This window comes from Bos taurus, chromosome 15 (genome assembly GCF_002263795.3).
Source record: "Bos taurus isolate L1 Dominette 01449 registration number 42190680 breed Hereford chromosome 15, ARS-UCD2.0, whole genome shotgun sequence".
NCBI classification, from domain to species: Eukaryota; Metazoa; Chordata; class Mammalia; order Artiodactyla; family Bovidae; genus Bos; species Bos taurus.
Genome location: NC_037342.1, coordinates 43,819,727 through 43,836,679, shown reverse-complemented (window position 1 = coordinate 43,836,679; position 16,953 = coordinate 43,819,727). Strand labels below are relative to the sequence as shown.

General features: G+C 48.5%; 1 protein-coding gene across 6 annotated transcripts in view; it reads right to left on the bottom strand.

Moving 5' to 3' along the window:
• DENND2B (DENN domain containing 2B) overlaps nucleotides 1–16,953 on the bottom strand; it is a 170,952-nt gene that overhangs the window by 34,192 nt on the left and 119,807 nt on the right. For 5 of the 6 annotated variants that reach the window (XM_010812501.4, XM_059874891.1, XM_024975425.2 and 2 more), the window contains one exon: nucleotides 3,870–5,129. In XM_010812501.4, coding sequence (XP_010810803.1) covers nucleotides 3,870–5,129 — 1,260 coding nt within the window. The other variant, XM_059874892.1, reaches the window with a different exon arrangement.

The window sequence follows — 16,953 nt, the reverse complement described above, 5'->3', positions numbered from 1 at the left end:
CCAAGGGCAACAGCCAAGACTGGAGGTCCTCCTCGCTAAACCAGCCACTGAGCAAAGCATCAAGATGGATCCAAACTTACCATCCAAATGAAGAGATAAATGGTCCAAAAGGCCCCAGCCTGGGTGCCTGCAACTAATACCAGTAGGAAGTCATGTGTCAGACGCTGTGTCTGATGCTCTACACATGTTCGCCCATTCGTCTTCAGCTTGCTGCTGCTAGGTATCGTGCCACTTTAAGATGGACTAGCCCATGGAGGAGCCTGGAAGGCTGCAGTCCATGGGGTCGCTGAGGGTCGGACATGACTGAGCGATTTCACTTTCACGCATTGGAGAAGGAAATGGCAACTGACTCCAGTGTTCTTGCCTGGAGAATCCCAGGGATGGGGCATCCTGGTGGGCTGCCGTCTATGGGGTCGCACAGAGTCAGACACGACTGAAGTGACTCAGCAGCAGCCTGAGGCTCAAGGAGATAAAGTGACAGAGGTAAGACTCGCACAGGCTGTCAGACGGCAGGGTCTGAGGTTTTGACCTGGGCCTCCAAGCCCTGGAGAATATAATTTTTGAGAAGCAACTGCCATGACCACAGGAACTGAGTGCCTCGTCTGGTCTAGAGTCTCACACCATGTCTGCATCTGAGCCAAGGCCTCAGGCACCGAGCAGGCAGGAAGGGCTCAACACTGGACGGGTGATGCTCAGGGCTGTTCAGGGGTCACAGAAGCAGCTGGTGGTAGGTGGTTCGTTGAAATGAGAAGGGCCTGAGCCCTCAAGACAAATCACACCACTTCTGAGAGGACCTGGTAAGGCAATTTGCCGCCAGAAGCTATTTCCAAGACCTACCTTACCTTCGGTTAGTGACCTGCACCTTTCCATCCCCCAAATAACCTTCCCCTCTCCTGCATGGTTCCCAAACCACAGCTAGTTAGCTTCTCGGACATGCTGAGCCCATGCTACCCTCTACTCCTCATCTTCACAGGGAGGCCTGGCCCAGCTGCATGCTCTTGCTCTCCAAGGCTGGTCCCTCTCGGGGAGGGAGAAAAGTACAGGCATTGACTGAATCCCTCCCTCTCACCCACTAACACCTTCCTCATCTTTGGGTACCCTTGATCTTTCAGCTGATGCAGTCCTTTCTCTCATGTTTAATAAACAATACCCCGAGGGCCCTGGGGTACAAGTCTAGGACTAAAAGTGTCCTCAGCTGCGTGGTTACTATGCAGCCTTCATCGCAGCTGAACACTTCACACTGGCCCTGTCCTCCCTGCCCTCCATGACACAGGCCTCCTAGTTTTCAACTGCTTCTCAAGCTCCTGTGAGGGGTCCCCTTTTCCACTTGCCTTTCCAATGCCACAGTCTGAGAGTTCTGTCTTCAGGGCTCTCTTTCTCGCCCTGCACTTTCTGGGAGCCCCATACTGACAACCATCACCGTATCTACCATTGCTACCATGGTAACTCCCCGATCTCTGTCTCTGGCCCAGACTTCTCAACCAGCTAAATACCCAATGGCTGAGCATAGAGGTTTCTGAAAGCTGGCCTGCAAGCCACTGCTGGTGTGACAGCAAGCCTTCAGCAACGTATACAGTGGAGTCAACATCTCATGCAGGCAGTTCTCAGGTCAGCAAATGACACAAGCCATGTTCAGCCAAATAACCCTTGAAAATCCCTCTGGAAGGTACCATATCGAGGACCAGCACAGGGTCTTTCATGATGATGGATACAGTCAGTTTCTCCTCCAGACTTTTAAAAAGATTTTTCTTTGGTTGAATAATATAAATATATGGCTTGTATATTTTTTAAAATAAAAAGGTATATTAAATACAAGAATTGTACCAGGCACAACAGATTTAAACTTACTATCTCATCCTCAGCCTGTGCTTTTCAAACAGATTCTTTTTTTTCCCTTAAGAACAGAGATTTAACTTTGCTGTTAATTCTCATTTGAAGTGACTCCACCATATATGGATGTATGTATATATTATGAATGTAATATGTGGGTGTGTATATGTAAAACCTTCAGGCTGAAGTACTCTCTCCTCTTATCCCCTTTTTCCACTTGGCTATGTACTTCCTGCTCTCCTAAATTTAGCTCAGCAGCTCCCTCTCTGAGGAGGGTTCCCTCACTCCCCAGTTAAGATGCCTCTTCCTCTGGGTTTCAGCAGCACTCTGCCTGCCCATGGATCCAAGTAGGGAGCACAGCATCTATAATTTATTTGTGCATCTATCTCCTGTACCAGGTTACCAACTCCCTGAATGCAACAGCCACATCTTATGCACTCTTGTGTCCCCCTGACCAGCACAAAGGCTTGGTGCACAGCAGGCTCTAGACAGATTTTTCTAGAAATAGATGACTAAAGACAAAGTTGGGAAGTTCCTCTGGAGAAGGGAATGGCAATCCACTCCAGTATTCTTGCCTGGAGAATTCCAAGGACAGAGAAGCCTGGTGGGCTACAGTCCATGGGGTCACAAAGAGTTGGACACGACTGAGTGACTAACACACACACACACACACACACACACACAAAGACAAAGCAAACATTTCAGCAGGGTGTTACAGACTTAAAGAGTCAGTGAGCATGCTGAGGTGGGCCAGAACATGGAATTACATTTAGCCAAGGTCTCTTCTAGCTCATGAGTTTGAGCCTTTGTGATGTTTTCCTCTCTGCATATGGCGGGAAAGTTTCTATATGAGTTGGGATATGCTGGGTGGAAGCCTGAAGTATGGTGTCAGGTTGAAGAACCCCCAGAAGTCAAAGAAACCTGAACGCCCACCTGACATTAGGTTAGAAGAGAAAGGCAGTGAGGGGCAGGACAACAGGCCGTGCACAGGAAGCTGGTTCCCAGCCTACTCCTATTCAGAAAACAAGATGCCTATCAACCTGCACCAACTCGAGCTGCTCCGGTTCCCAAGTCACTACAATTGTGGAGATGATCTGGGCAGTCCAGTGTCAGGAATGCTGAGATGGACCAGGAAGTCAATGTGAGAACAGGTCCTTCTGGACATGGCCAGGAAGTAGGTGAAATGTTCTCTGTTTCCCATCAGTCTCCCCTTTTAGGATCCAGAGATCCCCTCTTCATATAAGCCCAGGGTTCCTATACACCCAGGCAGCCCTCAGGAAAGAGCAAATCATGTTAAATGCGTCAACCCTACTGCATTAATGGTAACATGCAGTATTTAGATAATGTTTCAGCCAAGGAAATAAATCTCTAGCTGGCATTTCAGGTAGTTAGGAGGCTAAGATCGTACTAGTCCTCAAGGGACTGCCCCATCGATCTAAAAGTAAGATGGCCCTACCATTCCCATTTGGCTCAGCTGGTAAAGAATCCGCCTGCAACACTCAAAACCTGGGTTTGATCCCTGGGTTGGGAAAATCCCCTGGAGGAGGCTACCCACTCCAGTATTCTGGCCTGGAGAATTCCATGGATTGTATAGTCCATATAGTCCATGGGGTCACAAAGATTTGGACACGACTGAGCAACTCTCACTTTCACCTTTGCCATAGAAGAAGTTCCAGTAGGGCTCCACTCCAAAGGCCAAACTAGCCAACATCTTCAGGACGCAACATTTGGAATGTCATGTCACCCTTCCACTCACTTTTAAGCAGGGCTTCCCAGGTGGCACTAGTGGTAAAGAACCTGCCTGCCAATACAGGAGACCTAAGAGACATGCATTCGATCCCTGGGTTAGGAAGATCCCCTGCAAGAGCAGAAGAACCATCAACCTTTTTCGCCTAGCTCATGTTTCACCTAACATCATCTGCTGCTCCAGAATTTACAGAGTACTAACTGTGACCCGCAACCATAGTCTGCTCCTGCATCCTCCATCGAAAACAAAGCCGCTGTGCCCAGCTCTGCATCACTGGAGGGGCATTCGTTACCTGTTCTGGGACTTGCGGTGACCTCGTGTGTCCTTCTTGGGTCTCCGGGTGACGGGTGGGGCTGGGGTGGAGGGCAGGGGGGGTGGAGCAGCAGGTGTGGGTGGAGGAGGTAGACCATTGCTTGGCTTACTCTTGGGGTTCTTGTCAGCCTCATATTCAAAGGTGCGCTTGGGTTTGGGGACAGGGTTCACAGCGGGATCAGGGGAGCTCTTCGGCGGCAGCAGCTGGGAGGTCGGGCTATTTCCAGGGGTCCCTGGCTTAGCGGGGCCACTGCCTTCCCTCTCCGGGGGTGGGCCCGCCTCCCCCCCAACTCCAGCCGCTCCTCCTGCCCGGCTGTCAGTGCTCACACTCGCGTTCCCTGTGGGTTCCTCCAAGGGGCCCAAGGTCCCAGTCTTCCATCTCCCTCGGTCTACGCTGTAGCAGCTGCTGGGGAGCTGGGGGAGCCCCCGGCCTGGCTGCTCCTTCAGGGCCTGTTCAATTTTCTGGATCCGACTCAGCACCGCTGAGCTCTCCTTCCTGCTGCTGTGCCCCCTGAGTAAGGCACTGGGCTCGCTCCGGCCTGGCCGTTTCTCCAGCCGGTAGAAAGAGTCCCGCACAGGGAGCGCCTCTCCCTCCTCCTCGGTCTCAGGGTAGGAACACTCAGAGAAGGTCCTGCTCATCCTCCGGAGGCCCCTGAAGTCGAAGGTCTTGTCCGAGCTGCAGGGGGACGGCACCACGCTGGGGCAGCCCACGCTGGGGCAGCCCTCACTGGCCGCCCACTCACCCCCAGAGCCCTCCCGCTTCTCTCCACACACGCTCATCCTGGGCGAAGCCTCTTGGCGACCCTCCCATGCTGAAATCTTCTCCCGGATGCCCAGGCTGTGGGCACGGGGGCCAGTGCGGTTCAGAAAGACACTCCGGGGGCCCACTGCTGACCCCAGGGACGGAGTGCTCTGGGCGAGCGGCGGGGAAGCAACAATGCCCTCTACATTTTGGGCTGCCCCCCGGATGTTCTCCTTCTGGTCCTCTCTCTTGCACACAACAGGGCTTCTGTCCAGATAACCAAAGCTGGTGGCCTTGAGGGGACAGACGGGTGGTGAGGTGTTGGGGGAGGGGGCTTGAGGATGCTGGGGTGAAGGCTCACGGTGATGCCAGTCCTTGAGGAGCAGCCGGGAACCGGAGCGGCTTGGGTACCTGCAGGCTGACGTCTCACTGTCACTGAGCGGGTAGATGGGACTCCTCGGTGGGGAGAGAACCGGAGGTGGAGAGACTGACTGAGACCTAGGAGAAAAAAAGAAAAAGAGAAATGGCAGTGTGTGGACTGAGAACACTGTTTTATTCTTAAAGAGCTCAGCTCACCCCTTTCCTATGGGACTCTCAAGCTCAAAGTACTATATGCAATAATGTACCTTCCAAAGCTGTCCTCAGGAAGAAACATCTTATCCAGAGTGGGCTACACTCAATGGGTCTCTCTGCCCAGTTCATACGCAGAGGCCCTGGGTACCGTCTGCCATAGAAGCCAGGTCTATGACAGGCCAGAGCATCCCCAAAGTCCACCTCGGCCAATCAGAGAACAGTAAGACCAGAAGTGTGCTGCTAAATGTTTAATAATCAGCTCCTTGCAGGGGGAAAGCATAGATTTGTCACACCTGCCAACTTCCACAATATAAATATTCCTACTATGGCTGAGTTCAGACGACCCATGTGACCTCACTAGATGTGGAGTTGGGAAGAAACACTCATGATCAACTCTCATGAGCTGCTACAAAGCATCTCCAGCTTCCTAAAGTGGTCCCAAATATGCACTTGACCCCTCTGATCTATTTCCTTGACAAGCCCCATCTCCCCTCAGGCTTCTGCTACCAGACACAAGACACTCCACCTCAGCTTGGGTCTTGATCAGAACTCAGATCCCTGAAGGTCTCAAAAGGATCAGAGGTGTGCATGTGTTAGTCACTTAGTCATGTCGGACTCTTTGCAACCCCATGGACTATAGCCCACCAGGCTTCTCTGTCCTTGGGATTCTCCAGGCAAGAATACTTGAGTGGATTGCCATTTCCTTCTCCAGGGGATCTTCCCAACCCAGGGACTGAACCCTGGTCTCCAGCATTGCAGGCAGATTCTTTACCATTTGAGCTACAGGGAAGTCCCCCAAAAGGATCAGAAGGGCCCTTCAAGAAAGAATCCTTTCCACTGTCTCAAAGGAGGCTAATGGGGAAAGAAGACCAGCTCCTTCACAGCTCTAGCCCCCAGCAGTGGTATCACATCAAACAAGCCACCTCCTAGCTCCAGATCAACACACAGATCTTAGCAAATATTGGCAACAGTTCTAATAAGTGTTTTTACATTGTTGTTGTTCAGTCACCAAGACGTGTCCAACTCTTTGCGACCCCATGGAATGCAGCACACCAGACTTTGCTGTCTTTCACTATCTCCCAGAGCTTGCTCAAACTCATGTCCATTGAATAGGTGATGTCATCCAACCATCTCATTCTCTGTCGCCCCCTTCTCCTCCTGCCCTCAATCTTTCCCAGCATCAAGGTCTTTTCCAGTGACTCGGCTCTTCACATCAGGTGGCCAAAGTATTGGAACTTCAGTTTCAGCATCAGTGCTTCCAAAGAATATTCAGGGTTGACTTTCTTTAGGATAGGTCTTAACATATATTTATTCATTCAATCTTCACAAAACTCTGTCATATTATTATACATTATTATTTTCTTCATTTTGCAAATGAAAAACACTGAGGCATACAAAGGTTAAACATCTCATTCAAGGTCTCAGCTGGTACGTGAAGCCATGACTACACTATGTTGCTGCTCTAAAGACGAGGCAGTGGCCTCCACCATCCTTATGAACTGCCCGGGTCCCTAGACATAGATCAGCAGAGACCCCTACAGCTCTGAGCACAGTCCTGTCTCCAGCGTAGTGTTTGTAAGTATCAGGGGACCTCTTGGTCTTCCTTATGAGACCATGATTTCTTCCAGGTGGAGGGACATCTACTCGGTATCTAGGTGCACCATGAACAATGAACAAATAAAGACAAGAAAAGGTACAGGTGAGCTGACTGAAGAGAACCATGGGCATACTTCCTCATTGGCATTCTTTTCTAGTTGTCTACTAGGGCAATCACTGTCAACTTTCAGAAATGTTCCCAGACTGCTTTAGTTCAAAGACAGCAGGGCTTCGCCAACACTGCATGCTCCCAAGGCCCACCTGACTCTAATCCCCAGGCCTTCAGAGTGGGGTGGTCCAGACTCACAGGCTCCAGAGCACCATGCCATCTGGGGAATGCAGCCAGCTGCCCCTGAGCCAGGCTGCTGTCGCTGCTCGATCACACACAGAAAACTGCAGCTCGGGTGAGTCAAGGATTGGCCAACAATTCCCTGTTGGGTCATAGCCTTTGGCTGCCCCCAGTCAACAGGAAACTTCAACATGCTTAAGTTGTTTTTAAAAGGGCAAGTCAAACAACAGCCATCCCACGTGTACATGGGCACAGATGAGAGAAATCCGGTGCCCAGCCAAGCTGATGACCAAAGAGACTGCTCAGCAAGGAGGTGTGAAACGAGTACTCCCCAGGGCGGGCAGGGCTAGGGCAACATGCCAAGCTGGAGCCTGGGGAGAGCCCGACCTACTCACAATCAAGAAAGGCCCAGGTCCCTCACTTCTTTCACAGAACCACAGATCCAAAAGGTCAAAGTCCAGCCCTGTAAGGCAACAAGCGTCTGGGCTACACAAAGGACTCAATGTCTCAGTTACTCTCCACTGGAGGCGAGAGAAGATGCCTTTAACAGAAGATGACTTTGTCATGTGTGTATTCATTCAGTAATAATTAGTGAGCACCTACTTCATGCCAGGCCCTGCTCTAGGCACTAGCTATCAGAATAAACAAGAGACAAAAATTCATGTCCTCATGAAGTTTGAATCCTAGTCAGTGGTGGCCAGTATTTGAGACTCAGAATCTTTCAGGAAGCCCTTTCAAACTATATATACCTCATCTCTCTAGATATTTTGATAAATGCTCCCCTACGAAGTAACTCCTCAACCTTCAAGGTGAGAATTCACCAGTCCATGAAGCCACTGGGGAATAGGGGCCATGGCTCCCACAGGGGGGCAGAAAAACAGCGAGAACCTCTGGTCTGTTAAGATCCCAGCCTGCTTCTGATGCTTTCAGAAAGGATGACTCTGTAAGTTCCCTCAGTAGTTCGAACATGAAGGCAATCCCACAAGTTAAGAAATTCTCTCAGTGCCTAGTTTTAACTGAGGCTTAGTTTTTCTCTCCTAGTGAAGGATAAAACAGAGAAGAGACAGGCCCTTCCTTTAAAGGTCCTGGGCTTCGGATCTTGGCTCATCTGGGGCCCAGAGCCACAAGTGCTCCTCGCCCAGACCCACACACAGGCCAAGCCAATGTGCTCTGGCAACTCGGGGTCAAAAGGAGGCCTGACTCCGTTGACCTGGAGTCCAGGCACCTCCAGGTTCATCACAGAGCAGCAGCGTTCACTCATACCACGTCATCGATAAGGCCCCGCCCCTCATGGGCTCCAATGCTCACCAGAGGGTAGAACTCACTGCATTTCTCTGCACGTTTCCGATTCTACCTTGTATCAGGAATGTGACCATGGACAAAGCCACACAGGCTCTATAAGCTGCCAGTATCAATTCCTCAAAATGTCGTTCTAACTACATCAGACTTGTTGTAATGGGCACATGTGACTATGGATATGAAATTATGCTGAACATTGTAACTCATTATGACAGTATATTATTAGTAAGCTTTTCAGCAGGTTATCTAGGCTGGTTGTTCTCAGTAGAGGGTAAGAACATCACAGTAGTAGCATTTAAGTTCCAGCACAGCCACTAACAACTTACATGACTGCCACAGATAACTTTCTCTAAGCCTCAGTTTCCATATCTCTGGCAGAAAACAACAAAATTCTGTAAAGCAATTATCCTTCAATTAAAAAATTAATATTTCTTTTTAGAAAGGAAAATGACCAGAAGCGGATCACACAAAATAAATAAATAAATAAAATGGAGGTTAAAAGAACACACATCTCAGCGGACTGCTGTAAGGAATAGAGACAATACGTGTCAAGGGTCGAGCTCAGTTGCTAACACACAGCACTCAATCTTAGCTTAATAATAACTAACATCAACAAGGAGCTGCCTATTCAGAATAATCACTTGATAAACTTACTGTAGCCCACCAGGCTCCTCTGCTCATGGGATTCTCCAGGCAAGAATTCTGGAGTAGGTTGCCATGCCCTTCTCCAGGGGATCTTCCCAACCTAGGGATCAAACCCGGGTCTCCTGCACTGCAGGCACATTCTTTACTGTCTGAGCCAAGAGTCAGACATGACTTAGTGACACACACACACACACACACACACACACACACATATATCAGGGAAGCCTGGGAAGGGAAAGGAGTAAATTAAATACAGTCATAAATTCTTTGCAGCTCACGCTATCAAAAGGTAGAGTCTATTCTTCTGCCCCTTGATTCTAGGCTGACCCTGTGATTTGCTTTGATGAACAGAATATGGTAGAAAATAAACGGTCTCAGTTTCAAATTTGAGGCCTCAAGAAGCCTTGATGTTTCCAACTTCACACACTTGGGGTTCTGCCCTGAGACTGTCACATAAGAAAAACCAGTCTGGTGTTTCAGAGGAGGCTATGCACAGTGTCACTGTGGCCCCCCAACCACCACATGGGCCTGACACACGGTGAGGTCATCTTGGAGCCAATGAACCAGCTACATGAGCAAGCCTGGGGGAAGCCAGTAGAGGAACTACTCAGTGAATGCACAAGAAATGTGAGAAATCATTGATTGTTCTAGGCCCCTAAGTCTTAGGGTGATTTGCTACAACAAAATAGCAAAGTGATGTGGTGGGAAAGGCTGGGCTTGTGTGTAGGTGGCCCCCCATCCCCACCCCAGTGCAGGACCACCGTCCTGGGCCTCCCATCCCCATGCCTCTCTCCTGCACTTCCCTAGAGACCAGCTGCCAAGGGCTGCGTGTTCAGACTGCACCTCTCTCTCCCTTTCTCTCACTGCTCAAGGCTCTGGCACTCTTCTAGGGGTCTCACCCAAGCATTCCCTGGAAATGAAGCTAGCTCTGCAGTCCCAAGAATCAGCTTCCATCAGTGTTTGCTCCCCAGTTGAGGAGGCTTGGGAGAATCTTCACCTAGAGCACAGGACGGATGTGTGTGTCCTTGTGACAATGAGTGCACACAACAGGTGGCAGCTCCGAGGCACAGATGGGAGAGTGTGCTCACTCTGGTCCTCAGTTTCATGCTCCAGTTGTTTCCCAATTCCTCACACTGAGGTTGGAAGTGAAAGCCACTCTCCCCTTGTTGCACAAGGAAAGACTACGGTCAAGAGAATGACAGTCCCAGGACCCAGGCTGCCTTAGGAAGCCAAGCACCTGAGAAAAGCCTCTTCTGGGGTCTGGTCTCTCGTTCTGCCATTGACAGGTTCCAGCTTCATGTCTCCAGGGCTCCCAGGGCAGCTCATGGCCAACCTTCCCTGAACCCTGAGCAAGCGGACAAAGGAAGCCACCTAGTTGCCAGATCACAGTGTGCAAACCGTATCAGGCTTGAGACATGCCTCAGCTCTTCATCCATTCAACCAGCATGTACGGAGCACCCACTACACACCGGGTACTGTTTTAGGCATCAAGGATCAGTAGAGACTAAAACTAGACAGTCTCTCTCTACAGGTTATAGTCTGGTAGAGGGAGACAGTATGGCTTTATTTGTCTTGAGTGAATAGACAATAAACAAACCCATGCTGTGAGAGGGTTGTGGGGCCAGTGGAGGAGAATAAGGCAGGGTGAAGGGGCAGAGCTTAACAGTGGAGGAGATCAGGGGAGGCCCCTCTGCCAGGGACCACGAGAACAGAACCTTAAGGAAGTAAGCAATGTGTTTATCCAGGGGAGGAATGGTCCAGGCAAGAGGAGCAGGAGGGCAGAGGCTTGGGGCAACTGCATACTTACTGTATTCTGGGGGCAACCAAGGGGCCAGCGTGGCCAGAGTTGAGTGGGAAGAAGAGGAGTGGGCTGGAGATCAGTCAGAGGCACCAGAGAAGCCCACAGACCAATAGGAAGGCTGGGGCTTTACTCTAAGAAAGGAAGCTCTCGAAGGAGTGTGAGCTGAAGAATGACATGCTCTGATCATATCAGAAAATGAAGTGTAGGGAGGCAAGGTGGCCACAGTGAGATCATGTAAAGGCCACTGGAACAATCCACACAAGAAGTTACTGTGGCCTGAACTGGAACAACGGCACAACAGATGGATTTTTCTCCAGGGCTAGGACAATCAGATTTGCTGACAGAGTGGATAAGAGGTAAGAGAGACAAAGGAAAGTCAAGGATGAATCACAGTTCTGGGCCTGAGCACCTGTTAGAAAGCAGTTGGGGTTATAAATTTCCATTTGGGATTTGTCAGTGGTATACAGATATCATTTTAAAACCTCATGGATAGATAAGAAGAGGAACTAAAGAGCCTCTTGATGAAGGTGAAAGAGGAGAGTGAAAAAGCTGGCTTAAAACTCAACATTCAGAAAAAGAAGATCATGGCATCTGGTCCCATCACCTCATGGCAAATAGATGGGGAAACAATGGAAACAATGACAGACTATTTTCTTGGGCTCCAAAATCACTGCAGATGGTGACTGCAGCCATGAAATTAAAAGAAACTTTCTCTTTGGAAGAAAAGCTATGACAAACCTAGACAGCATATTAAAAAGCAGAGACATTACTTTGCTGACAAAAGTCTGCTAGTCAAAGCTATGGTTTTTCCAGTAGTCAGGTATGGATGTGAGAGTTGGACTATAAAGAAAGCTGAGTGCTGAAGAATTGATGTTTTTGAACTGTGGTGTTGGAGAAAACTCTTGAGAGTCCCTTGGACAGAGAGGAGATCCAACCAGTCAATCCTAAAGGAAATCAGTACTGAATATACACTAGAAGGACTGATGCTGAAGCTGAAGCTCCAATACTTTGACCACCTGATGCGAAGAACCGACTCATTGGAAAAGACCCTGACGCTGGGAAAGATTGAAGGCGGGAGGAGAAGGGGAGGACAGAGAGTGAGATGGTTGAATGGCATCACCAACTCAATGGACATGAGTTTGAGTAAGCTCCGGGAGTTGGTGATGGACAGGGAGGCCTGGTGTGCTGCCACCCTTGGGGTCACAGAGTCGAATACAACTGATGGACTGAACTGAACTGAGCGACTGAACTAAACTAAGCAACTGAACTGACTGACATGACTAGATGAACCATCTAGGGAGTCAGTGTACCTAGGGAAGTCCAAGGGTTGAACCCTGGGGCATTCCAGCATTTCCAGCTCAGGTAGAGGAGGAACAACTAGCAAAGCAAAACTGGGAAGAGCACGTAGTGAGGAAGGAAGGAAACCATGAGAAGTGATATCCTGAGACCTTTGAGAAACAAGGAGTGATCAGTTGAGCCAAATCTGCTAACAACTAAGCAAGGAAAAGACTGCAGAGTGACCCCTAGATTTAGGTAGTTACTGTAACCTTGAGAAGAGAGATTCCCGTGGAGTTGTAGGAAGGGAAGCCTGACTGGAAGGAATTCAAGAAATTAAAGAGAGGGAATGGAGACAAGGAGCTCAGACAACTCTTTCAAAGGTTTCCCTAAAGGAGGAACAGGAAATGAGGTGGTAATTGGAGGGGAATGTTGGGTACAGAGTGCATGTTTGTATGACAACCAGAATAATCCAGTGGAGAGTGAAATGCTGTTCAAGTAGGACAAGTGCAGGCAGTGAGACAGTGAGCAGTGAGCGGGCGTGAAGGGCTAGGGATCTCACGCCTGTCTACGGGGTGGGGGCTTACACTGAAGAACCCCACTTGGTCTCATTCCCAGGCACCCAGACGTGAGTGTCTTCTCACACAATCTCATTCCTAGGCTGCTTTCTGCTTCCTTCACCCTGGCTTTGACTCCTGTCAGTTCAGTTCAGTTCAGTTCAGTCGCTCAGTCATGTCCGACTCTTAGCGACCCCATGAATCGCAGCACACCAGGCCTCCCTGTCCATCACCAGCTCCCGGAGTTCACTCAGACTCACATCCATCAAGTTGGTGATGCCATCCAGCCATCTCATCCTCTGTCGTCCCCTTCTCCTCCTGCCTCCAATCCCTCCCAGCATCAGAGTCTTTTCCAATGACTCAACTCTTCGCATGAGGTGGCCAAAGTACTGGAGTTTCAGCTTTAGCATCAGTCCTTCCAAAGAAATCCCAGGGCTGATCTCCTTCAGAATGGACTGGTTGGATCTCCTTGCAGTCCAAGGGACTCTCAAGAGTTTCTTCTCCAACACCACAGTTCAAAAGCATCAATTCTTCGGCGCTCAGCCTTCTTCACAGTCCAACTCTCACATCCATACATGACCACAGGAAAAACCATAGCCTTGACTAGACGGACCTTTGTTGGCAAAGTAATGTCTCTGCTTTTGAATATGCTATCTAGGTTGGTCATAACTTTCCTTCCAAGGAGTAAGCGTCTTTTAATTTCATGGCTGCAGTCACCGTCTGCAGTGGTTTTGGAGCCCAAAAAAATAAAGTCTGACACTGTTTCCACTGTTTCCCCATCTATTTCCCATGAAGTGATGGGACCAGATGCCATGATCTTAGTTTTCTGAATGTTGAGCTTTAAGCCAACTTTTGCACTCTCTACTTTCACTTTCATCAAGATGCTCTTTAGTTCCTCTTCACTTTCTGCCATAAGAGTGGTGTCATCTGCATATCTGAGGTTATTGATATTTCTCCTGGCAATCTTGATTCCAGCTTGTGTTTCTTCCAGCCCAGCGTTTCTCATGATGTACTCTGCATAGAAGTTAAATAAGCAGGGTGACAATATACAGCCTTGACGTACTCCTTTTCCTATTTGAAACCAGTCTGTTGTTCCATGTCCAGTTCTAACTGTTGCTTCCTGACCTGCATACAGATTTCTCAAGAGGCAGGTCAGGTGGTCTGGTACTCCCATCTCTTTGAGAATTTCCCACAGTTTATTGTGATCCACACAGTCAAAGGCTTTGGCATAGTCAATAAAGCAGAAATAGATGTTTTTCTGGAACTCTCTTGCTTTTTCCATGATCCAGCGGATGTTGGCAATTTGATCTCTGGTTCCTCTGCCTTTTGGAAAACCAGCTTGAACATTAGGAAGTTCATGGTTCACTTATTGCTGAAGCCTGGCTTGGAGAATTTTGAGCATTACTTTACTAGCATGTGAGATGAGTGCAATTGTGCGGTAGTTTGAGCATTCTTTGGCATTGCCTTTCTTTGGGATTGGAATGAAAACTGAGCTTTTCCAGTCCTGAGGCCACTGCTGAGTTTTCCAAATTTGCTGGCATATTGAGTGCAGCACTTTCACAGCATCATCTTTCAGGATTTGAAAGAGCTCAACTGGAATTCCATCACCTCCACTAGCTTTGTTCATAGTGATGCTTTCTAAGGCCCACTTGACTTAACATTCCAGGATGTCTGGCTCTAGGTCAGTGATCACACCTTTGTGATTATCTGGGTCATGAAGATCTTTTTTGTACAGTTCTTCTGTGTATTCTTGCCATCTCTTCTTAATATCTTCTGCTTCTGTTAGGTTCATACCATTTCTGTCCTTTATCGAGCCCATCTTTGCATGAAATGTTCCCTTGGGATCTCTAATTTTCTTGAAGAGATCTCTAGTCTTTCCCATTGTGTTGTTTTCCTCTATTTCTTTACATTGATCGCTGAGGAAGGCTTTCTTATCTCTTCTTGCTATTCTTTGGAACTCTGCATTCAGATGCTTATATCTTTCCTTTTCTCCTTTGCTTTTCGCTTCTCTTCTTTTCACAGCTATTTGTAAGGCCTCCCCAGACAGCCATTTTGCTTTTTTGCATTTCTTTTCCATGGGGATGGTCTTGATCCCTGTCTCCTGTACTATGTCACGAACCTCATTCCATAGTTCATCAGTTGAAACTCCTGTATATATAGCTGACTCCGGTATATATTCCCAATTCATTCCTCAGAGGGAAGACAAAGTCAGATCTGTTCTTTCTCCCCTCTCCCTGAAGCATCTGATCCAGCTCCCTCCCCAGACACAACGATGTACTCAATACCTAAGACCTCAGATCTTCCCTCCCCCTGCCATCCCCACTGCTACCTGCTGGCACCTTGATTCAGATCTTACCTTTCACTGAGACTGTTAAAATAAGCTCTCCACTTCCCTCTCTGCCTTTGGTCTTAACCCAGTTCCAAGGCCATCTTCTTGCCTCCTGACATCTTTCTAAACTACAAAATTCATCATGCTTCTAACTCCCCACTATCTAAGGAATGAAAAGCAAATTCATGGGCATGGATCACAGGGACCTCGTGATCCGGTCCTCATGTGTTCTATCATCTCATACTGTCTTTTCCTCCAAACAAATCTGCATCTCACACTTAGCCACATCAAACTCCTTGCTTTTCACAACTCTAGGCCTTCACACATTCTGTCTCCTTTGCTGCGGTGCTGGCTTGTCCACTTACACATCTCTGTGGCTCCTCCGTGGTATCTCTCTTGACACTACCCCCCTCACCCAGGGGGCGATGTGAGATTTGATGCCTCCACTGTGCCTGGAAAAAGTCTGTCTTGGAACTTTGTAACATTTTATTGGACTGTACGGTTTCATCACCTGCCTCCCTCACTAAACTATGTACCAGTGAACCTACTTGAAGGTGGTGACAGTGTCTTGTTAACCCCAATATCCCTAGCTCTTTGTATGGCATCTAGAATTTAGTAGGAATTAATACATCTGTTCCCAACCCAGGGGTTGAACCAAGGTCTCCTGCATTGCAGGTGGATTCTTTCCAGCTGAACCATCAGGGAAGCCCAGGCATACTGAAGTGGATAGCCTATCCCTTCTCCAGCAGATCTTCCCAACCCAGGAATTGAACCAGGGTCTTCTGCATTGCAGTAGGATTCTTTACCAGCTGAGCTACCAGGAAAGCTCAATTCATTTAAAAACCAAAGTTGTTTGTGTTTTCTCCTGTTTTTTATTTCAGTGTGCTTAGAAACTCTTGTTATACTATGTGTCAGATAGCCTTGTTTGTCTAATAATTGTTTTTATTTATTGAGCTTGTATATACTAGGTACTAGTAAGTAATTTTGGAGAAGGCAATGGCACCCCACTCTAGTACTCTTGCCTGGAGAATCCCATGGACAGAGGAGCCTGATAGGCTGCAGTCCATGGGGTCGCTAAGAGTCAGACAGGACTGAGCGACTTCACTTTCACTTTTCACTTTCATGCATTGGAGAAGGAAATGGCAACCCACTCCAATGTTCTTGCCTGGAGAATCCCAGGGACAGGGGAGCCTGGTGGGCTGCCGTCTATGGGGTCACACAGAGTCGGACATGACTGAAGCGACTTAGCAGCAGCAGCAGCAGCAGCAGCAGAATGACTAAATGAACGACTGAAAAAAAATGATTAAAACCTAGGTCTCCTTATGACTCCCCAGGGTATTGTTCACAAATTTCCTCGCCTCCCTCTTTGAGCCACATGACCTGAAGAACAACATAGAAACGTACAGAAAGCACTTAGTGCAGCCCAGCACAGCTGTCAGTCCCCAAAGCCTTCTCCCGCAAGGCAAAAATCGTACCCTAGGCCAAGAGTCTAGAGACCAGAGATTTGCTCTTGTCCTGGTTCCCTCACTTTCTGGATGTGCTCATGACAAAGTCACCTAAATTCTCTGAGCCTCGGGCTCTTCGTCTATAAAACAGTGGGAAACACTTGCTCTGAGTATCCTCACATACTAGTTGTGTGACTAAGATGATGTAAACTTTAAGTGTTTGAACACCAATAACAGTTCCATGAAGACAGAAGAAATATAAAAGAGAAGTAAATACAAAACAGCTAAAGGACACTTAAGACTCTGATCTTATCACCGCTTGCTCTTTATGCTAACATCTTGGAGCCCGTTCCCAGGAAAGCAGACACGGTGAAACTGGGCCCTGGTGCCCAGCCTCACCCGCAGGCGGCCAGCTCTGCTGCTCACCACAGACGTGGACACCACACTGTGGCACATGACTGGCCAAAACCAACATGACGGGAGAGGGAGGAAGATAAACAGATACAAGGAAAG